The sequence below is a fragment of the Podarcis tiliguerta genome, assembly GCF_965153285.1.
Source record: "Podarcis tiliguerta genome assembly, chromosome: 3".
Classification (NCBI taxonomy): domain Eukaryota; kingdom Metazoa; phylum Chordata; class Lepidosauria; order Squamata; family Lacertidae; genus Podarcis; species Podarcis tiliguerta.
The window spans coordinates 114,061,837-114,085,856 of NC_139536.1; the positions used below are offsets into that span (position 1 = coordinate 114,061,837).

Genomic DNA, 24,020 nt, shown 5'->3' on the forward strand with positions numbered 1-24,020 from the left:
GGGGATACGCAATATCTCCTTGGAACTGCTTTTAAGTGTTCTGCCTTACTTACTAGGCTCTGTGAGGTTCTTGTGAGATCTTGCAGGGCCATCTGAGAGCCTCCCAGAAAAACCCAGCACAAAATGAGCTTTTAAGCTCTCCGCCTTCTGTGCATTTAATTTGTGTGTTTTTCCACCAAGCCAGACTTTAACTGTGTAAAGTTGAAAATGGCATATGTTAAGCACACAAGTTGCAAGTTTGTGTGTCTAATAGAGACTCTAATCCATGGTTATCAGCCTTTCATTCTTATTCCCCCGCTTTGATTCAGGAAGCTTTCTCTGATCAGCAAATGCAGCTTTTGTCATCCTTATTTTTCTCCCTTCCTCATCCTGTGTCGTGCTGCGTGCATCATCCATCAGGCAGGTAGGAGGATGAGTTGTGGGCAGATGACACCGCTGCTTTTTTGGCACTCCTCGCAGGCTGGGGGCAGAGCAAATGAAGCTCAATTACGCAAATACCGGAGGCACCGAAAATGTGCCACATCACTTGTGAGCATGACTGGAACCGACCGTGAATCACTGCTGTTGTTAAGGCTTTGTGTGTGTCAGCGCAAGTGGGCAGGAACACAGCATTTTTAAAAAAATGTTAACAGAATTTCTGCTAAGAGGCTGCAAGCTTATAAACATGACTGATTCTTTTTGTGTGTCACATTTTGAAAGGACAGCCATCAAGGCCTGCAACTTAGAAGCAACTTACTGCCACCTCCTCCTAGATTTTTAGTTGCTGAGAAAGGAGGGGAAAAGCTTAATACCTTTAAAAATCTGCTTTCAGTGATAACACTGTAGCTCTCAGCAGCAGCTGATAGCAGCAGGTATCAATGTTTTACAACTGCAGCAAAAGACTGAAGCAGTGTTTTGGTTTGTAAACCCAAAGTTTTCCGAAGAGATTTTCTAGAACAGCTACCAAGTGTCACTCCCGAGTTTGTATTTTGTTTTCATTGTTGTTTTGATGTTCTCCTGGCAGCCAGTTCCCTGCTTGCCAAACAAAGCTGACTTTCTCTCTCTTACGAATTTCCCAAGCCTGCATGTTTCAAGTTTAGTCAGATTGGCTTCTCTTGGCTAGAAGGGTTCAAAGCAGACTTTAGTTCCTAAATGCATTTTTGTCAGGGGTTTAAGTTACTGTGGAACGCCCTGTGGAACGCCCTCCCATCAGATGTCAAAGCGATAAACAACTACCTGACATTCAGAAGACATCTGAAGGCAGCCCTGTTCAGGGAAGTTTTTAATATGTGACATTTTAGTGTATTTTTCATCTTTGTTGGAAGCCACCCAGAGTGGCTGGGGAAACCCAGCCAGATGGGCGGGGTATAAATAATAAATAATAATATTATTATTATTATTATTATTATTATTATTATTATTATTATTATTATTAATTACTATGTAGTGCAAGTATGTGGTGGGGAAATGGGTTTTGATGGTTAACCTTTTTAAAAAACAAACAAACAAACAACAAGATTAACTTTCATACTTTCATTTTAAGAATGTGATAGGAACTTGTCTCCCCAGGGGAGGGTAGGAATTGTATGTTGGTGGCCTATGACCAGTGATGCAAAAAGGCTGGTGAAGATTATTTGGTAAATACTCTGCACTGAAAGGCTTTGCCAGTTGATGCAGCATTCAGGAGTTTGCTAGCAATCGCATGCTTGCTTAATGAACATGCTTAGTTTCCTCAACTTTTGTGCTTGCAATATATTATAAAATGTCTCAATTGCTTTATATTCAAAAGCAATTTACAGAAAATAAGAATCTGACAGAATTGCAGAACATTATACAAAGCAGAGGTCCAGTAGCAGGCAAAAGAATATCAAACCATTTACAAAATAGAGTTCAAATATCAAACAAAAAGTCCAATCAATGTAGAATTTAAAAATCGAATACAGACATACCTTGGCTCCCGAACACCTTGGGAGTTGAACGTTCTGGTTCCCAAATGATTGAAAACCAGAAGTGAGTGTCCCGGTTTTCGAACCTTTTTTGGAAGCCAAATACCGGCGCTGCTTCCGCTTTTGTTTCCAGCGTGCCTGCACAATCGGAAACCAATTGGAAGCTGCACCTTGGTTTCCGAACATTTTGGAAGTCGAACAGACTTCTGGAATGGACTCTGTTCGGCTTCTGAGGTATGACTGTACGGGGACCTCAGAATATGCAAAGTGTAGGTCAAATACAACACAAAAGAATTCAAACAGTGTATTAAAGGGATTTCAAAGATAAATAAATCTCAAAACAGAATTTTAAACCCCTTATATATAGAATAAAAATCAAGCACAGTACAAAATACTAATAATACAATAAAGCTATTTCCTTACCAATCCCTTTATAAAACAGACCAGATAAAGTAATCATACAGCCTTGGAATTAACGTAAAGAGAAATATGAAGATAAACATTGTTATGACTACAGTAGGCAAGCAAGGCAACCTAGAGGAATATTTGTTTTACTTACTCACTTAAGAGAAATCTTGCCATTTTGGGGCTTCCCAGATACCATAAAAGAGACCTTAAATGAATGTCCCATTTCTCTTATTTGTACTTGGAAGCTGCCTGCATCTTCCCTCCTAGTGGGCGTTCTTCCACTGCTTGTACACTCCTGACACTTGGGCTGACACCTTCTTGGAAGCTGCAAGGCACATGTCCAGCTGTCAAAATGCCTTCAGGCTTGAGCGCAGCACTTGCCACATTTAGTAGCTAGACCTGACAACTGTGCAAAGTGACAGAAATGGGCAAGAGGGCAGTGGTCAATAACTTTTATCTGAACTACATTTTTCAAAGAGGTAGGCTTTATCTAGGTGGGGAACCTAGGAGACTGCAGGTGTTGTTGGACTTTAGGTCCTGCCAGCACCAGCCAGCATGATCAATGGCCAGGGTTGATAGGGGCTGGAAGCCCATCACATCTGGAGGGCCTCATCAAAAGACTTGTGCAAAGGCATACCTAAATAGCATCTTCCTGACCCAAGTTTCATCACCATCTCAGCCCAAAAAACTTCAACAACCCACAGAGTCCTCTTCTTGACCCATCTAGCTACCCATCTGATCCTCTCGTTTTCTGCCTCTTCTGAGCCAGCTTCTCCAACTACTATCCAGCCAACTATCAGACTGCAGCTCATCTCCCAGCTCAGTGGCGTAGCGTAGGTTGTCAGCACCCGGGGCAAGGCAAGTAATTTGCACCCCCTAACCCGTGGATTTGCGCCCCCTAACCCTAACCCCCAGATGTTGCGCCCGGTGCGGCCGGGCCCCCCTGCACCCTCCACGCTACGCCACTGTCCCAGCTGCAGATAGCTCAAGCACACACACACACACAGCCCCTACAGTGGCTATTCCAAAATCGGACAGCAAAAAGCTGCAGGCAGGGACAGAGAGCAGGGGTTGTTTTAAAGCAGCCAACCAGACAGGAGCCGCTTACACTCGTGTAAGTGGCTCCTCTCCTCTCCTCTCCTCTCCCGCTCTGCTTCTCTCCCTCCTCCCCAGCTCGGCTAGCTGACAGGAGCCGCTTACACCCGCTTTGCTGTTTCAAAGCGAGCCCCGGACTGCTCACGACTGCAGCAAATTCCCCCGCCATCCATAGGCATTCGCTCCATAACACGCACAGACATTTCCCCTTACTTTCTAGGAGGAAAAAACTGTGTGTTATGGAGCGAAAATTATGGTATGTTCATTTTTGACTCTGGTATGTTGGCCCAAATGGTGATTGCAGTTCTGTTGAAAATTAACACCACTCTGAAAACATAGTGCTGCTGTAGACTTTATGGTGTTTCGAGAGATTATGATTACCGTATTTTTCGCTCTATAAGACGCACCAGACCATAGGACGCACCAAGTTTTTGGAGGAGGAAAACAAGAAAAAAAAATTCTGAATCTCAGAAGCCAGAACAGGAAGAGGGATCGCTGCGCAGTGAAAGCAGCAATCCCTCTTGCTGTTCTGGCTTCTGGGATAGTTGCGCAGCCTGCATTCGCTCCATAAGACGCACACACATTTCCCCTTGCTTTTTAGGAGGGGGAAAAGTGAGTCTTATAGAGCAAAAAATACAGTATCTTTGTATGTTTCTCAGTTTTTTGCATCCCATTGCAAACAGCTCATCAGTCATTTCTGATGGGCAGAAATTTCCTACCTGCAGAGTGAACTAGCTTTCTTTTGCTAGAGCTTCCTCATAAGGCTGAGGGTTCACTTCCCATTCATTAATAGCTCAGTCCCTTTTGCTCTAGGAGCTTCGTGGCAGGGCAGTATTAAACAGCTTGCTAACTTCGGGCAATTCAGTAGGGTGTGTCAAGAGGCTGATTACTGACTCCACAGAACAATTAAGCTGCAGTTAAATTTGGAAATGGAACTCCAGGCCTGTGGATCATTCACAGCTAGCCAGAGAGTATAGCTCATTACTCCTGATAGTATTGTCCTCAGTGGATCTATCTCAGTACCACTTAAGGTTCTGCTTTACATACCAGGTAAACTGGGAGTCAAATAATATTGGCTTTCCCCAGAAGATCCAGAACAGCATGGATCTTTTGTGAAGATGGCAACCAGTTTGCTATAAATCTAGGGGAGAAAGACCTGCATCAATGTAAATGGTACAGAAAGTAAAAAAGCATTAGGCACTGTAAAGGTAAAGGTAAAGGTACCCCTGCCCGTACGGGCCAGTCTTGACAGACTCTAGGGTTGTGCGCTCATCTCACTCTAGAGGCTGGGAGCCGGCGCCATACGCAGACATTTCCGGGACACGTGGCCAGTGTGACAAGCTGCATCTGGCGAGCCTGCACCATCACAGCACACAGAACACCGCTTACCTTTCCGCTTTAAAGCGGTACCTATTTATCTACTTGCACTTTTTAGGGGTGCTTTCGAACTGCTAGGTGGGCAGGAGCTGGGACCGTAGATGGGAGCTCACCCCGCCGCGGGGATTCGAACCGCCAACCATGCGATTAGGCACTTAGAAGTGCATTATTAATATGACTTTAGGTGCTCCCAAAGAACATTCCGCAGAAGAGATCTCAAGATTTTCTGAGAAAGTGGTGGGCTTTGCAGTCTCTCATAAGTGCTGAATTTGACGTTGGAGAACCCAAACTAGCATTCTGTAATAAGTAAATTGTCTCTTCATTACATGGACAGGTCATCGTCTCTTATTCCAAGGTATATGCAGGAGTTTGATCCTTCCCCTTTCATAAACACGAAAACCCTGGAGATTTTATGCTGCTTCAAAAACTCACTGCATTTTTTTCTTGCCGAGTTGTGGAGGGTTCTACCAAATATCCCTAGAAAATTGTTATAGGTGATGTTGCTGGATGCTTCTAGATTTTCTGTGTTTCAATCTGGAGGGCACCTGACCCAGTGACCTCCAGATGTTGCTGCACTACAATTTCCATCATCCCAGACCATTTTCAACGTTGGATGAAACTGAAGGACACTGGAATCCAACATCTGGAATGGCACCAAGCTGGGGGAGGCAGAATAGCTTTTGAATTTAAAGCCGTGGACACGACTCACCCTGTTGGATGTGTTCTGCCGCCACTGTTGGAGGTGCTATGCCTCTGAATTCTAGTTGCTAGAAACCACACGAGGGGAGAGTGCTCTTGCTCTTCGTGTCCTGTCCGTGGGCTTCAAATGGCCACTATGAGAACAGAATTGCTGAACTAAATAGGCCACTGGTCTGTGGGGCTGGGCAATATATCAATATATTGTCCCAAACCAATTTGAAGTCCATATTTCATAATTTTTGACCTGGCAATATATCATGAAGTGTGTGTGTGTGTGTGTGTGTGTGCACGCAGGCTATGCAAAAATAATAATGTGGGGGAAACAGTGAAGCCAGCCAATGCCTTCACATACCTCCATCCTTGTTTCAGACATCCTGATATATTGGTACAGTGGTGCCCTGCAAGATGAATGCCTCGCAAGACTGAAAACCCGCTAGACGAAAGGGTTTTCTGTTTTTCAATGCGCTTCGCAGGACGAATTTCCCTATGGGCTTGCTTCGCAAGACGAAAATGTCTTGCAAGTCTTGAGATTTTTTTCCGCTCCCCACCCCCTTTTTCTAAGCCGCTAAGCCGCTAATAGCCTTTTAGCAGCTAATCCGCTAATCCCTTAAGCCTTTAATAGCCGCTAATCCGCTAATAGCGCTAATCCGCTATTAGGGTTGCTTCGCAAGACGAAAAAACCGCTAGACGAAAAGACTCACGGAACGAATTAATTTCGTCTTGCGAGGCACCACTGTATATCATGATGTTGAAACCCAGATATCGCCCAGCCCTACTGGTCTGCTCCAGCAAGCTCTTCTTGTATTCTTACGGAAGCTGGTAACCCTGCCTCTTTTTGCATTCAGTGACCACAAAGCCACGTCGGCCAGCCAGGCCAGCAGGCAGCTCAGTGTAGCCCCACTTTGCTCCGGCGGGGTTGGAGTCACTCCATTGGCCACGAGGGCTGCCATCCCCAACACGGGCGCACCCACCCCGGGCACCAGCAACCAACGCTACGCCGCTGCCTCGCCCCACCTCCACCCCTCCTTCTCCTTTTGAGAACACGTTGGAAAGAAAAGCACAAGTTTAAAAAGAAGCATGTCTTATTTTCAGAGAGCACATTTGACCATTGTCATGTGTGCAGCAGGCATGGTGGAAGAGGCCACACTGTGGCAGGACAAGTGGGAAGGGTTGGGTGGGCGGAGCTTGAGAGACCTTGCTGCCAGTGACAGGTTTACTTGTTTTGATGAAAAGGCATGCTCTGAAAGGCAATGTTTTAGATGCAGCATGTGTAGAACAAAAAGGTCATTACCAGCTGTGTGCAAGGGTTTGTGAGAGTTTGTATTCTGTGCTCTCACTCTCTCTCTGTGTGCCTCTTTTTTTTCTGTGGGAGTTATTTCCTGTTGTTGACTCCAGTTCTTTATTTAGAACCACCTTAGCTACTCAGCAACTGCTAGTTGGGGTGGGGGTGGAGAGAGGAACAGCGTGATTACAACTTCTAAAGGCTCCTTTCAAACAGATGTATCCTTGCTGTAGCTTCATTGAGAAAGGAGAAGCTTGACTTGGTAATTTAACGGGGAGAGAAATGCTTTGCACTGGACACACCATTTTTTGTCGATGCTCAGAAGCACCTAGCAAAAACAAATAAATAAAGGCAAGTGGGGTGTGCTGGCTTTCTTTTAAGTGGGTGCCTGCTCACTTCAACACCAACAAACTCAACACCCTATAAAAGTTATAAATATGTTGTATAGAAAAAGAAAGAGGCTATCAATGCATCTACAGTGGTACCTCAGGTTAAGTACTTAATTCGTTCCGGAGGTCCGTTCTTAACCTGAAACTGTTCTTAACCTGAAGCACCACTTTAGCTAATGGGGCCTCCTGCTGCTGCCACGCCGCCAGAGCACAATTTCTGTTCTTATCCTGAAGCAAAGTTCTTAACCTGAAGCACTATTTATGGGTCTGTAACCTGAAGCGTATGTAAGCCGAGGTACCACTGTATTCTGTTATTGTGGAGGCAGTCTCTTTTCAGCTGACACCATGGTTTCTTACGCTACAAATACTACAGCATTTTCAGTCTCCAAGTGGCAGAAAGAGGGTTTTTTCCCCTGCAGTGGCTGCCAGGAAAGAGAGCACTTTTCAGCTGTTGACCAGGGTGTCTGAAAGAGCACACACACTTACCAAAACTATGAGACTAGTTGAATTGCATGCCCTGTGGCTTGCAACAACTGTAATAATTATTTGTTGTTGTTGTATGGTAGAGACATAACGACAAATTATTATTTCCTCCAAGGAGCTCAAGGCTCCTCTGTGTGTTATCTTTACAAAAACCCTGTGAGGCGAATTAGACTAGGAGTGACTGGCTGAAGGTCACCCAGCGAGCTTCTTATCTGTGTGGGGATTTCAGCCCTGGGCTTCCAGGTCTTATCCCAGCACCCTAACCACTACGCCACACTGTCACTGTAGCTCACACTTAGGCAGTCATGGTTCCATTATGATTTTGCAACCGCCAATTTTAAATCCATTGGGCTGGCATGTCAAGTCCTGCCTCAGAACTGGACTAAATGAGTATGTTGAAAAGTTTTGTGTGTTTTTCAGGGGACGTGGGGCGATTGGACAGTTCTGTCTGTGGCATTAGATCTATGAAGGCCTTTATTAAACACATGATAAACAAGCAAGTGAGCTTTTGCAGTGTTATTCAGGGAAAGAGCTGCTTACTCAACTGTGCACCAGAGGATGTCTGCTCAGCCAACTTCATTTGGATTGCAACCATTTTGCAGCATATACTTCCACATTATATAGCTATAAGTGCTACAGTTTGGTGGGGCCTGTGCTAGGAAACATCAGTGGATTGCATCCACAGGGTCTTTTTTTGCACAACAATCGCGCCAAAAATGTGCTTAGCTGTTGCCTTGCCTTCCTGCAAGTCCCTTTTCTAAAGAAACTGCATGTTTGAGCATGGCAGGATGAGAATTCCCAGGTGTGGAATTGTACAGCAAGGCAGCAAAACATCCACAAAGATCTATATTTTTAACCAACCAAGCATTTTCATAAAATGGTGCCAGCATAGGGGAGGGGAAGCAGTAAGGCTCAAGATTAATTAACAGCACTAAAAATACCAAGTTTTACCTGGAACATTTGTGTAAGCACATTCCATGTAGCAACCTGAATAGCAATTAAATGTGCTATCTGGAAGGGAATATTGAGGGCTATCCCAACAACAAAGTTTTAAGGGATATGATACAGATTGGCCTGTTTCGCACGTAACAGGAAACCATGGTTTTGAGGTAGGACTTGTGCTCACATTTCCTCCCTTAATACATGTGAAGAGAGGATTAAAAAAAAGCTTTCACTTTTGAACTAACCACAGTTCCCTGTTACAATCTGCTCTTGGGGAATTTTGGCTACTTAATACAGTAGCATGTCAAACCACAGTTCAATCCTAGTATGTGCCCCAACATAGGAAACTGTGGTTTGTTCTAATGGGGAACTTTGGTTAGTACAGTTGAGAAAGACCTCTATCTCATCCTTCCACATCCAAAAACTTAAGAGGAGGAAGGGGCAGCCTACAAGCCTGGGGCGGTATATGCATTACCATGTCAAAGGAATGCACCAGGCAGAGAGTTAACTCTTTGTTGTGAAATGTACCACTTATAGTCACTTCTACAGCTCTGGGGACCTCCACATACCAATCTAGTACCTAGGCAGCTATTCCCAGGTCTGTACTCGATGGAGCAGTTGCAGCAACCAGGAACAAGTCCCCCTCCACCAGTAGCTTCCCCTAACAGGCTATGCACACTTAGACAGAGACTCTGCCTCTGTGGAAGCCCTTTCTTCCTGCTTCAATTCCCTCCCGATTCTGTGAGACGGTAGTGCAAGGGAAGGGTGGGAAAGCACCTGGCCCTTCACTTGCCTGGCCTGCCTCTTCCTCCAGCCCTGAAGCTCCCCCTGCCTCCAGTTCTTGTCTGCTGGCTGGTACAGGTGCCCACAGACCATTGCCCCCCTCTCCCGAGTCAGGCTCCAGCTCCTCTCCCCCCAGGGCAGACTCACCAGAGTCCTGTCAGTCCCTGGCATCAGTGGCGTAGCGTGGGTTGTCAGCACCCGGGGCAAGGCAAGTAATTTGCGCCCCCCCCGCTGCACTGTCCCTCCCCCAGATAGTCCCTCTCTCTCTCTCCGCACCGCATGCCTGGCACCCTCCCCTCCACAGTGGGCGGCGACCTGGCGGCTCGGATCGGATTCGCACAGCCAGCACTGCAGTGAGAGAGAGTGAGTGAGCCAGGTAGGGGCAGAGAGCTGCGAGTGCGAGCGCCCCCCCCCCAGATGTTGCGCCCGGTGCGGCCGGCCCCCCCTGCACCCCCCACACTACGCCACTGCCTGGCATACCACTTCCTCTGGCTCTAGCATGCTTTTCACTGCTGGGGTCTGAAGCAGAATACAGTCATGCCGCATGTTACGCACATCAAACTTACGCAAATCCAACTATATGTGCTGGGCCGAAGCTCCACTCCAGCCTTTTCCTTCTGCCTTGCCAAGACCTGCCTGCATCCATTCATCTCTCTGCCCACCTCCCTCCTCTAATGAGGTAGGAGAGCTGAAAATAATGCCAATATATTTCACATCTGGCAACCAACTCTGGAACACTTCCAGAGTTAATGCTAAATACTTTACTTCTAGTACAAAATAAAATAAATAAAACCACATTATTATTATTATTATTATTTTAAAAGAACACTTGAGGCCCTGTTTATTTACCACTGTGCAACACTGCTCTAGCACAAGCAGCCATACCCTGGCAAACCCCAGGAATACATGCATGGTCCCTTCTCGCCTGGCACTTAGGTGTGGACTCTGATCTGAACAGTTGGCAACCACTGTCTTTATATTGCAGTGTTGATAATAAATTACTCAAATTCATGAAAATGCACTTATTTTTATGAGCTTTCAATGTTTGATTATTTTTCCACTATAGTGATATAAACTGAAGATTTAAAAAAATCAAGAGGAAAAGCTCTTTTCATAAAAGCAGGTAGAGAAGACAACTTCTTCTGCCATGTTATATCCAGATTACTAGTTCACTTTCATAATCAGTTTGTCAAAACTATTCAGTTCCTGAACCATTTATCAAAAATCAGTTTGCAGATTATTGCAGCAAGAGGAAATCTTACTTAATTTGCACTTCTCCAATGTGGCTGGCATGTGTGCATTTGGATATTTATTTAATTTATGAATTGCTTCTTATAAAACATCCTCAAGCTTCATGAAACAGGGGAGACTTTAACAATGAAAACATGTATCAAAACAGTTTCAAGACTAATACAAAAATGGGGGGGGGGGGGTTGTCCACCTTAAAAGGCTTGTTAGAAAAGGAAGGTTTTCAATAGGCACTAAAAATATAATAGAGAAGTACCTGTCTGTTATGTAACAGAAGGGCGTGCTAAAGGATTCAGAGCTGACCTCCTGGTGGGATGGTATCTGCAGGAAGCCCTCTGCTGTAGAATGCAATGTGCTCAGGTATACAAGAGGTGAGACAGTCATAGAATCATAGAGTTGGAATAGACCACAAGGGCCATCGAGTCCAACCCCCTGCCAAGCAGGAAACGCCATCAGAGCACTCCTGACATATGGTTGTCAAGCCTCTGCTTAAAGACCTCCAAAGAAGGAGACTCCACCACACTCCCTGGCAGCAAATTCCACTGTCAAACAGCTCTTACTGTCAGGAAGTTCTTCCTAATGTTTAGGTGGAATCTTTCTTGTAGTTTGGATCCATTGCTCCGTGTCCGCTTCTCTGGAGCAGCAGAAAACAACCTTTCTCCCTCCTCTATGTGACATCCTTTTATATATTTGAACATGGCTATCATATCACCCCTTAACCTCCTCTTCTCCAGGCTAAACATGCCCAGCTCCCTTAGCCGTTCCTCATAAGGCATCGTTTCCAGGCCTTTGACCATTTTGGTTGCCCTCCTCTGGACACGTTCCAGTTTGTCAGTGTCCTTCTTGAACTGTGGTGCCCAGAACTGGACACAGTACTCCAGGTGAGGTCTGACCAGTCTTTTAGGTATCCTAGTCACAAGCTGACTATAGCATCACACATTGGGACCAGCACCTTGAACTTGGTCTGCTAGCTAATTGACAGCCAATGCAATTATTTCAGCTGCAGCATAACATAAGAAGAGCACGGCTGGATCAGGCCAGCAACCAAACAACCCAGCATCCTAGTCTCACAGTTGCCAACCAAGTGTCTCGGTGGGAAGCGCAAAAAAACAGGACCTGAGCACAACAGCCCTCTCCCGCACCCAGCAATGGGTGTTATTTATTTATCAGTCATTAGACATATTAAGTCACTTTTTTTTCTTTAATGAAATGTAAGTTCAAGGGAAGGGACGTGGGTGGCGCTGTGGGTTAAACCACAGAGCCTAGGACTTGCCAACCAGAAGGTTGGTGGCTCGAATCCCCACGACGGGGTGAGCTCCCGTTGCTCGGTCCCTGCTCCTGCCAACCTAGCAGTTTGAAAGCACAACAAAGTGCAAGTAGATAAATAGATACCACTCCGGCGGGAAGGTAAACGGTGTTTCCGTGCGCTGCTCTGGTTCGCCAGAAGCGGCTTAGTTATGCTGGCCACATGACCCGGAAGCTGTACGCCGGCTCCCTCAGCCAATAAAGTAAGATGAGCGCCGCAACCCCAGAGTCGGTCATGACAGGGTCCCTTTACCTTTAAGTTCAAAGCAAACTTACCATACAAAAATCAAAACAGATAAAAAGCTAAAACAAAATGTAAATGCAAACTGCTTCTGACGGTAGAGGCTACAAATAGCCATCCTGGTTATTAATCCTCCATGAATTTGCACAATCCTCTTTTATAGCCACATGAGAGTAGCCAAGCGGGGGTAGCTGCCCCCTCCATAAATAAAAATATGTAACAAACTGAGGTTCTGCCCCCCCCTAACAAAAATCCTGTCCATCTGAGTAGGTGGCCATTTCTGTCTCTTGTGGGGGGAAATGCCACAGTTTAGCTATACCTTGCGTGAAGGCAACGCATGATGGCATGATTTCAGGGTCACAGCCAACAAGGTGCACGAATTGCCTTTTATCATCCTATTTTAAAACAACTTATATAAGTCTAAAGCGTCACTACATTACCTATTACAAACCTCTCTTTAAAACTAACGTGCGTGAGCCGAATTGCAAGGAGAAAGGCTTTGAGATGGGGGATTGGGAAGGGGGGGGGGGGAAGAAAAACTCTTGGATTTAGTTTCCCACGTTTAAGAACAAACTTCCAAGATGAAGGAAGATTGGTCACCGGTTTCTTCCTACTGATTTCGTGACGCAGCTGCCGCCTACTCCTACCGTACTGGGGGGGGGGGGGGATAACCATAGGCATTTTGAGTGGTGGGAGCTGGGAGAGATTATGAGCAGCTATGAACCGGGCCAGGGTGCTTAAACCAACTCGCCAAACTGCTGCCCAAAGGGGTAAATAAACTGCCCCCTCCCCGACTTATTTGTATTCGACACGATCCCATAAAGCCATTATCTCCTGGATTGCCTAGACAGGGGGAGAAAGCTATCAAATGTTGCCAAAGCGCAGCGCACCCCACCGCTCTGCCATTGGTATAACCGTACGTATGGGGTGCCTCTAATGATTTCTCCCTGTAGGTACAACTGGCGGGGTGGGGGCGCGCGGAAGGCGACTGGCTTTCGGTTTTGGCTCTGTAGTGCCGGGATCTACCCCAGGCGAGCCGAAGTTCAACCGGGGAAGCTTCTGCTTCCCTTGCCAGGGCAGCGGGCTGGCTGGATTGGCAAAGCGAGAGAGGCCAGCCAGACAGCCGCTTCGCCTGCTCGTCAGCAGCGCCGCTCCCCGCCGGCCTTTTACGCGGCTGCGGGCATCGCCGGGTTATGCAATGGCTGGGAGGGTCCACCTCGCTCACCTACGGGCTGGGGAGAAAGAGAAAACATAGTGGATCCTCGCGGGGGCCGAGAGGGAAAGGTCCGGCCCGGGTAGAGCGGCGAAAACAAGGCTTCCTCCGTCTATTCGCACACATGCCCCGGAGGAGGCCCTCTCCTCCTTTCGCCAGCCGCCAGGCCGGCGCTCCCCCCCCCTTCCCCTGATCGCTGCCCTGGCTTGCAGGAGGACCCCAGCTGTTGTTCCTTCTGCAGAGCTCCTGCTGCCGCCGCTTCCAGGCGCACTCGCAGTCTTGCTCCACTTTTGACTTGTTGACCAGTTGCAAGTTATTGAATAGCTCGCGTGCTTAGCATAGTTGTGGTTTTCTCTGCTCAGCAAGCAAGCAAGCAAGCAGGCTGGTGTGTGTGTCTATGTGCGCGCGCGCCCAATTTAGGAACTGCTTTGCATGTGTGTGCGTGTGAGTTTGCGCGTTTGTCAATGGAGCGAGCTCCCTTCCTCGCCCCCGAGCTTGCAACTTTAACGTGTGCACGTGAAGCTGTCACGGGCCACGTGCGTGTAGACACGGCTGTCTCGATGCCGGTTTCCTTGTCTTTCTCCAGCTGTCTGGATCCCACCCCACCCCGCTCTTCGCCCCGGAAACGAAAGTCACCTGGCTCGGTTGCTTTGCTTGCTTTTTGAAAGACGCTCTGCTGCTGCAAGGCGCCTGTTTGTGCGCCTTGTGTTTTCCTGCGGAAGGCGGTTCAGCTTCCAAGTTCGCCCCCGCCCCGCATCTCCAGTGGGATTCCAAGTTCACCCCCCCCCCCGCTCCCCTGTGTCGCCTGGAGCAGCCGGACTCCATAGGAGACCGTGCGCGCCCCTCCATTCATTCCAGCATTCACAGGTGTATCTAGAGGCAGGTAGGCTCGTTTGCAGCCTCCGTGGCTGGTTTCAGAGCTGGCCCTGAGGAAGGAAGCCGGCGCAGGGCCGCTGGGCATACGCAGAGTGCAGCTCACCCACCGGCGCACCGAGATCGCCTGGCGGTGGCGAGGACACCTGCTGCCCCCCCTCGGACGAGAGGCCGGGTGGGCTCAGGGGTGGAGACGGATACGCTCGCCGCCGCCGCCACCCTTTCTCCTGGCGCTCACCGGCTCGGCCTCTCCAGCAGCTTTGGCGTGAGCCCGGCCGCTCTGGCCCCGCCTCGCCCCCGCCACGAAAGGCGCATGTAAGCGATAGCTGCCTGGAGCTGGGCGGCTCCGCCTCCTGCCTGCTGGCCCCGCCAGGGGGGCCGCGTGTGCAGCTCGGCCTGGTGTCGCGGGATGGAGAGCCGAGCCAGCGGCTGAGCGCGCCCGCCTCGCCCGCCTTGCCTGGGGACAGAGGCGGGGCTTCCCAAGCGAGCCAAAGGGCAAGGAGCTCGGGGAGGCTCTCCTCCTTTCGCTCGCTCTGCCTGGCCGGGGCTGCTGCTGCTGCTGGTCTCCTCGCAGCGCCTGCCGCCTCTCCTCCCCCTCCCCGCCTCTCTGGTCCCTCCCCGCCTCTCCTCCTCCTCCTCCTCCTCCATTGTATAATGCTTCGTGACCGCCGCAGCCCGAGCAAAGCGGAGGCTTAAATCCTTCCCGAGCTGCATTCGCTCCCCGCCCCCACTCCTCTCCTCCTCCTCCTGCCCCCCGCCAGCCCCCCACCCGCGGGCGAGGAGAGCGACATATGGAGCTGGGGGAAGATTAGGAGGAGCGCGCAGGAGCAGCCCCTGATGCTTCTCAGCTCTCAGGAGGAACTGCATGGGGTAAGTGCAACTCGCGGCTCGGAAGGAAAGATTGGAACCGGAGAGGAGGAGGAGCGGGGGGGGGGGTCCTCTTGCCGCTTTGCCCAGCCCGGGGATCCACTGGATCGGGGAGATGCTAAGAACTCTGCCAGCAAACTGTGTTGCCTCGGGGAGAGGGCGAGGTGGCGATGGAAGAAGGCAAAGCCGGAGGCTGCCGCTTCGGAAGCAGCCCCTCCCCAGTTGGTTGGCGAGGCAGTGAAGGCAGAAGGGGACCCGTGTCGCGGGGAGAGGGGCAGGAGGGGGCCGAGGAAGCGCTGGCTTTCGGTTGCATGATTTGCTCCCCCTTGTAACCTTCCGGAGAACTACCTTTCTCTCTCCCCCCCCCCCCGCCCGCCTTCAGAGAGATGTGCAGGGAAAAGAGGTCGGCTGAGTTACTTTTCTTCCTTGGAAACGGTTGAGGGTCCAAATGTGCAGACGGGTCGGAGGTTCCCGTGTTGCTTTGAGCAGGTGTGTGTGCGCGTGTGCGCGCGCGCGTATTCCGAATTTCTCATACAACAGACGAGGAGGCAGAGAATATGAGTGGCGCATTTAAGAGTTTCTCCGAGCCATGTTTACAGTGCAACTTGCTTTTGCTTCTCCGATAAGTTTCAGTATGTGCTGCAGACCAACATTCGCTGGAAACTGCACCCTGTAATTTTGCTTTCTGATCCTGGAGGAGAGGAAGAAGTAGCGTGGGCGTTTCAGAACCTCGAGCTGGGAAAGTTGAGGGTCTTATTTCGAAACAAACTGGCAGACCCCAAGAGAGGGTGATTCTGTGTTGGTGAACTGGGAAAAAGAGGCTCAACGCAGAAGGTTTTTGTAGGTGGAACTAAAATTCTTTAAAGTGAGACAGGTTGTAAGCCTACATGTTCTGGTAGGTTACTAAAAGAGTTAGATTATGGTATTCCATGCTTTGGTGTCTCAGCATGACATTGTGGTGGTGATGTCTGTATGTGGGTGTCTTTTCATGGAGATATTCTGCATCTTAAAAGCAGTGCTAGCTGCCAAAGCTGGTCTTTAACATGGAAACTGGTAAGCATTATTGTTCCTAAGATTTGTTTGGCACTTTCTAGTATAGATTCTAGCTTCTCCAGTCATTGACAGCACATAAATACTGAATGCATGTTAGTACCTCGGTTGGTTTCCTACCCTTCTCATGGAATATACACTTGTTTTTCTTGATACAAGATGTTTTGTGGCAGGGACTCCTCTTGCAAATTAGCAGCGCAAAATGAAATGGATAGCTCAGGTGGCTGCAGGTTCACCTAGCAAGGGCCCTCCCTGGAAGTTCTTTATCTTCCCATCTAGCATTCAAGATTCTGAATCAAGATAAAGCAATTCTGTTGCTCTCCAAAAATCAAACCAAATGCTGTCGATTTTACCACTAAAGGTGCTCTCCTAGGTTTCTGTGAAGTTCTCGTAAATGCTTTGAGTGAAGACCCAGTGCCAGAGCCGGGTCATGCATGTCTTAATTTCTTCTGGTTTCCTTTGGTTGAGATGACAGGGAATTGATTTTCAAAGTTCATCTGCAGAAACATGTACCTTTGTATCAAGGTGCTATTGAAAGAAAAGAATAAAAATGGGTGGGTGTGGGGGCAGCACTGCTTCCAAACTCTAGACTGTTGCAGCTGTCAGATATGAGAATTGTGCAGGCTTCTCTTCTTGGATTGTCAAGCCTTTCATATGCTCAAGTTTCATAGAATCATAGAATCATAGAGTTGGAAGAGACCACAAGGGCCATCGAGTCCAACCCCCTGCCAAGCAGGAAACACCATCAGAGCACTCCTGACATACGGTTGTCAAGCCTCTGCTTAAAGGCCTCCAAAGAAGGAGACTCCACCACACTCCTTGGCAGCAAATTCCACTGTCGAACAGCTCTTACTGTCAGGAAGTTCTTCCTAATGTTTAGGTGGAATCTTCTTTCTTGTTGTAGAGTTGTAGAGTTTCTTGTTGTAGAGTTAATTTTGAAAAATGTTTTTCTGTAAATAAATAAAAAGTGCTGCGCTGTATATACAGATTGATATGTCAGAAACTAGTGACTTGAATAATAATAGTGCTAGACAGGTACATGAGTCTGGACAGCGGCAGTGTTCCCTAGGATACAAACAAGTATTGTAGCATCTTAACAGCTGCAAGTGTTTCTTTTTCTTTTTTGTGCCTGATACTACTTCATTTAGCTCTATAATGAAAAATCGCAGATTGGCTTCAGGAGGAGCAATTGAAAAATTCAGTCTTGTTAAAATTTGTATGATGCGCATTAAAAATCCAAATATGATTTGTTTAGTATGTCCAGTGCTGTTTCTCTTGCTTTTGAAGTTGCCCTAAATAAACTTGTTCAAGTACATTGGCATTTAGATGTGACTTTTTAAGGCAAACCTGAGATGAAGGCTAACTTAATGTGAAGTCTGGTGAATACTTAAGAGCAAACTCCACTGAAAGCAGTAGAACTTACCTCTGAGTATACATGCATAAGTTTGGGCTGCACAAGAAAACACGCTTTGTCTCCTTTTATTCCTTTTTGCTCACCCCATATGTCCCAAAGTACGGAGCTGTAGCAAGCAGTGATGAAAATTGCATAATATGTACCACCCATAAAATAGGGTTACCGTATTTTGAAGAGCAAAAAAGAGGACACATTTGTGGGTGGGCTGGGGTGTGGAGGGGGGGGGAGGAAGAAAAATACTGTAGTAGTAGTATTAGTGTGTGTGCAGTAAAAAATAAAAGGTGTGTTGAAATATTTAATAATGGTAATTGCAAATGAAAATGACATGCCCTCCAACATTTTGTGAGAAAAATTCGGGGCACCCCCCCCCCACCAGCCTGCATCCCCGTCACTCACCCCCTACCTACCACTGATCCCTTCCATGCCCACCTGCTTCCCTCCCCTCTCTTCCCTTTGCTGTCTTCGGCCTCCGATGTGAGGCTGAGCGGCCCTGGGAAGGCCAGGACAGGCCTGGCAGCCGCCAGAGATGCCATGAGTCCTAGAGTGTCTCCATAAAGGTTGCCCAGTCTGCGCCATGTAGCTCACTCCGCCGGCTACCAGTGCCACAAACAAATGGTACAAAAATAAAATAAAACCCAGACATTTTGCAAAATTTTAAAAATCCGCCCAGATAGTGATTTTGCCTCTGGAAAAAAGGACATGTCCAGGAAAATCTGGACATATGGCAACCCCACCAGAAACCAGATTTACTGAAGTCATTGTTTTGTAGGATCCTGGCTGAATTTGGTGTACATACTCAAAGCAGTCTTCTCCAAACTCTGGACTAAAAAGTTTGAAGTCTCACCTCCAACCTGTCTTATGCAATAGCCAGTTGAACCACTTTGCTGATGACTACTGTGCTTTCTTCACCCTTGGTATGAATCATTGGTGGGGAAAACACTACAGAGTTTCATTTTATACCTTGCATATTTTGGAAGTGGCTGGACTGTTGGTGCTGATATGTGATCAGCAATATCTACTTGTGAAGAATTTTTGCATTGACGTTATGTATATTCATATGCTGTATATCGGAAGGGAGATTACGGTATATTGTTATTTAAAACGTGGGCCATTTTTCTAGGACTTATAAGGGCTCTTCAGTGCCTTCTTTGGAAATACAGTTTCTGTCTAAAAAGATAGCACAAATGGAGACGGCTCCAGTTGCAACAGCTTCTTGGCCAAAAAGGGGGGGGGGAAGAGGAAAAGTAACTGTGCCAGAAACAGCAGGCTCTGATTACAGAGTCCAAAGATCATTTAATGCACTAAAGGGGAAAAGAGAAAGAGTGCAAGGTTCAGTTTAAATGGCTGCAGGCTGGCAGTAGGTTTAGGGCACAGGCACAGCTGATTCTCCTTACTTGTAAAATCAGCATTTTCCCCTTTCTTTTTTCTTCTTGCTAATTGTTAAGCTAATCATCCAGGAGACAAAAATTCATTGATGTGCAGAATGAAGGTAGGGAAAGCCACTCCACATAGTGTGAGGTTCTGCCATCCCTTTATGTGGACAGTGGGCTCACCCATGACCTCTCCCTGGTCTGCAGTGCAGGTAGCAGGAAACCAGCACATGGCACACATGGACACATGTAGCTTGGTGCAGATCTGGTGCGCTATGTAAACAACTGACCCACCAAATCAATTCCATGCAAACACCCATGCCCTCAAAGGCATTTAACAGTAAAGTGTGGTTTTCATGGTACACTAGCAGATTTCAATTCCTGGCTGGGACAATAAATTGCTTAACTTGCTTGTGCTTGAAACTCTGTGTGTCCTCCCAGCAGCCTCTGGTTTCCATCATGGCTGAAGAAAGGAGATATTAAGGGATTTGAAAGCAGGTTGACAGAGGTTAAAATGAGACCACCAACAAGGATCTCTCTTTCAAACTTACTTAAACGTTCAGATCACCTGGTGAATGCTCTCACGCGAGGGAGAGCAGATATTGGCTGGTTTGTCTCTTCAAATTCTGATGCTACAGGAAATGGATGGCTTAGGACTCCACATCAGTTGGGAGAAAGTCTAACAAACTTTTGCCCTACCCAAAGCTCTTGCAGGAACAAATAATCTGTCACCATCTCAGCCTTCACCAACCTGTTGCTCTCCTAAGTGAACCTTACAGGGTGCATTTCTTGTTTGTGTCATGCTGGTGTGGATTTGGAATACCCTTTGTTAAAGGTTATGGGGCCAGTGTCCTCCTCCTCTCAGAAAGCCCACGGTTGGGTCATGTGACTGAATATCAGCATGGCCGTTTGGTGAGCTCAGCTATTATTGCTGACCATGTGATAAAGTAGTCATCAGCTTCCACAGCCAGATCCATTTTCAGTACATAATGAGGTAAGATTTTCTTTTTGCTGCACATCTCCCCATAGCTTAAAAAGTTGATGAGATCACTGTGTGCAGGAGCAACTGAGTACAGTGGTACCTCTGGTTACGTACTTAATTCATTCCGGAGGTCTGTTCTTAACCTGAAGCACTACTTTAGCTAATGGGACCTCCTGCTGCCGCTGCGCCGCCAGAGCACGATTTCTGTTCTCATCCTGAAGCAAAGTTCTTAACCCGAGGTAATATTTCTGGGTTAGCGGAGTCTGTAATCTGAAGCGTATGTAACCTGAGGTACCACTGTACCCATTTCATTGTATAGGAACACATGACCACAGCTGACTTTTGGTCACACAATTCTTACTCTTTATTCTGTCACGTCCAGGGCACATGAGAAGTGTGCTGGGGAATTTTCTGTTTTATTCTTTTGGAGTTCAAAGAGTCCCCAGATTTCAGAGAGCTAGCTTGTGGGCCCTGCAGAGAGGAGAAGCTAGGAACCTTTGGGCCTCTGTGATGGTGTGGAAGTTGCTTGCTGAGCATAGTAGTTAAGATAGCAAATAGATAATTGACCACTGTCTACACCTTTTCTAACACTTGAAATCTAGGCTGATAAACTTAAACAATCACTAGTGTAGATGATAATTGGTGCTCTCATGGTCCTAACATATTTGTGTGTGTGTGTGTCGTGATTATTAAACAAGGGCTCAGTTCCTTAATGCTGAGGCAGAGAAAGAGCCATGCCTGGAAATGTCAGGCAGTCCCACTCATTTATGGTACAATCCTTTGCAAATTATCCAGGAGTTATGACACACTGTTCAACAGGGGTTACACCCAGGGAAGTTTGCATTGGGTATCAGGCTTAGAGCGGTGCTGCAGAACATCAAAACACTGGAGGTTTGGGAAATGTATGAGTTCTGATTCCAAAAGTTTTCCGTTTTGAAGAATGCTTGGGCAGTTTGCAATGCTTTGAGATAGCTAAAGTTTCTTGCATCGGGTAGTATTCATATGAAAAGAAGTGGACTAGATATAATTGCCCTAAGCAAAATTAATAAAATATGTGTTAAAAACCCCCACACCAAATCTAAACCCACTGCTTTTAATTTTTGAAGATGTTGTTTTCCATTTAACTGCTGTATAACTACCGTATTTTTCGCTCTATAAGACGCACCAGACCATAAGACGCACCTAGTTTTTGGAGGAGGAAAACAAGAAAAAAAATATTCTGAATCTCAGAAGCCAGAACAACAAGAGGGATCACTGTGCAGCAAAAGCAGTGATCCCTCTTGCTGTTCTGGCTTCTGGGATAGCTGCACAGCCTGCATTCGCTCCATAAGACGCACACACATTTCCCCTTACTTTTTAGGAGGGGAAAAGTGAGTCTTATAGAGCAAAAAATACGGTACTTTCTCTGTAATTTAAGGTTTTAATTAATATGTGTGCACAATATTTTCTTTGAACTAATAGATCTGTTAGGTGTGACTTTTTATGTAGGTACCTGTGCTGAAAAGCTTCGAAAAGTTTTGTAAGGCAACATGATCATTAGTTCGTTACTTTCTTTAGTTAGACTTCTGCATCAGTTTCTGGTGATGATGGTGGCAGCTGTTACCGTACATTGAATTTAAAGTGTTTTCTTCTGCCTTTATAAAATGAGCAGCAATAGAGAAACACCCATGATAGCAGGGAAATGTGTGTGGATGTGTTGGGGGGGGGCATTGGAAGGAAGGCCTGTTTGAATTGGAGTGTACAGCTTGTCAGTCAGCAGGTCTGACTAGTTTCTGAATGCCCCCGGGCGGGTTCGTCTTAATAAAGTGCAGGTAGCTGTGAAATGAAGTTCTTAAATCCAGATTTATCAGTATGGTGCCCCCTTAACATCAAGAGTTAGGGTTTTTTGCAGCTAAAGAGAACTTTCTCAAATTCAGATAAAGCAGACAAAAAAATATAGAACTTTTCATAGTGCAATTTTCCTTTTAGTGCACTTTATATACCTGAAGGAGCGTCTCCACCCCATCGTTCTGCCCGGACACTGAGGTCCAGCTCCGAGGGCCTTCTGGTGGTTCCCTCTCTGCAAGAAGCCAAGTTACAGGGAACCAGGCAGAGGGCCTTCTCGGTAGTGGCGCCCGCCCTGTGGAATGCCCTCCCACCAGATGTCAAAGAGGAAAACAACTACCAGACTTTTAGAAGACATCTAAAGGCAGCCCTGTTTAGGGAAGCTTTTAATGTTTAATAGACTATTGTATTTTAGTAATTTGTTGGAAGCCGCCCAGAGTGGCTGGCCAGATGGGCGGGGTAATAATGATGATGATAATGATTATGATGATAAATAATAATAATAATAATAATAATAATAATAATAATAATAATAATAGATTGGTTCCTTGGAATGGTGGGGACATTCTTAACTTCTGCCCAGAGGAGCACGAGCAGTCTGAATATTTTATACCAGGGGTAGGCAACCTAAGGCCCGTGGGCCGGATACGGCCCAATTGCCTTCCCAATCCAGCCCGCGGACAGTCTAGGAATCAGCGTGTTTTTACATGAGTAGAATGTGTGCTTTTATTTAAAATGCATCTCTGGGTTATTTGTGGGGCATAGGAATTCTTTCATTTTTTTTCTTTTCCAAAATATAGTCCAGCCCCCCACAAGGTCTGAGGGACAGTGGACCTGCCCACGGCTGAAAAAGGTTGCTGACCCCTGTTTTATACCAAAGCATGTAGCTTGGCTGTGTTGGTTAGATAGGCCTTGCAGAACACTGACAGACACATGAAGCAGGGATGAGCCATTCATACTCTCTTTGTCTCAACAGCCTGCAATATTATTTGCAGGGTGCTGCTGCTTTTAACCTCTTTTGCCTTCTGTCACAGAAAAGTGACTTGCTGCTTTGTATAGTGGTCAGAAAGTTTCTTTAGTTCATCCCTCTCCCCCCAAGGGCCATAATTCTTCTTCCTCTGTGAATCAGAAATCAGGCCTGCGTCCCACTTTCCTCTCCATCTGCTTGGGGAGCAGATAATTTCTGATTGATTTCCTTCTCTTACTGTATTTGTTGCACATAACCCTTCAGCCAGAGCGTATTCTTTGGTTTTGTTTTTTAAACGTAAGTAGCTGGCTCTTGTTCCCAAGTGTTAATGTAATATGATATACATGATGCACACTGCAGTAGTGTGTTCTAGTTTTCCTCCTCCTCCTCCTAACTATGCAGTAAAACTAAGAGTTGATTCATATGGTTGGTAAAAAGAGGAAAGGGGCGGGAGAGGGGGATGAGTCACTCATGCTGCTTCCCTCTCTTAACAGAGAATTTGCTAGAGAATTTGCATATGTCTTTACAACTTTTTCTTTCCCCGATGGCCATTTTTCCAACTTTTGTTCTTACAACAGCCACCCTCCTAAACCGTACCATGATATCTTCATAGCTACACAGGGTTCCACAGATAACCCACCAGGGAGAAAATGACTTCTGTCAAGCACATACTTAACTATGAAATCCAGTACAGTGGTGCCTCACAAGACGAAATTAATTCGTTCTGTGAGTTTTTCCGTCTTGTGAATTTTTTCGTCTTGCAAAGCACCACTGTGTATTGACGGTTTCTCATAGGAATGCATTGGCGGTTTTTTTAAAAAGGCGCAAGACGTTTTCGTCTTGCGAAGCAAGCCCATAGGGAAATCCGTCTTGCGAAGCAACTCAGAAAACGAAAAACTCTTTCGTCTTGCGAGTTTTTCGTCTTCCGAGGCATTCGTCTTGCGAGGTACCACTGTATTTAAAATTTAACATAGGCACTTGCGTACTTTATGCATGTGTGTGTATTCCAAAGTGGTGTACTAAAGTAATAAAACACGACATAAAAATATGTATATTCAGTTAGTTACACAACAGAGTGATTGGATTAAACATTAGCATCCTTTGGTTATTTTTGCTGAAATGTTCTTAGGTGTGCAGAGACTGAGAAAGGGGGACTGTCCCGGGGGGCTCTGCTCCTGCCATCATGCCCCCTTCCAGTCTGCTGTGCTCTCCACACTTGGGGGCATTTTTGCAATGGAGAGTCCCTGCTGAAGCCACACAAGTTCTTGCTGTGAGCTGGAACC

At 46.7% G+C, this 24,020-nt stretch overlaps 1 protein-coding gene across 6 annotated transcripts in view; it reads left to right on the top strand.

Annotated features, from left to right (window-relative positions):
- Window positions 1-24,020, top strand: part of SERTAD2 (SERTA domain containing 2) — a 141,505-nt gene that overhangs the window by 88,197 nt on the left and 29,288 nt on the right. The window contains exons 1-2 of one of the 6 annotated variants that reach the window (XM_083435440.1): window positions 14,803-15,133; window positions 15,513-15,619. The exons of 2 other annotated variants lie outside the window; for them this stretch is intronic. In XM_083435440.1, the coding sequence (XP_083291566.1) occupies window positions 15,579-15,619 (41 nt within the window). In that variant the 5' untranslated portion in view covers window positions 14,803-15,133; window positions 15,513-15,578. Of the gene's footprint in view, window positions 1-12,841; window positions 15,134-15,512; window positions 15,620-24,020 lie in introns of those variants that run through there. 3 more of the 6 variants (XM_083435445.1, XM_083435446.1, XM_083435442.1) reach the window with 3 other exon arrangements.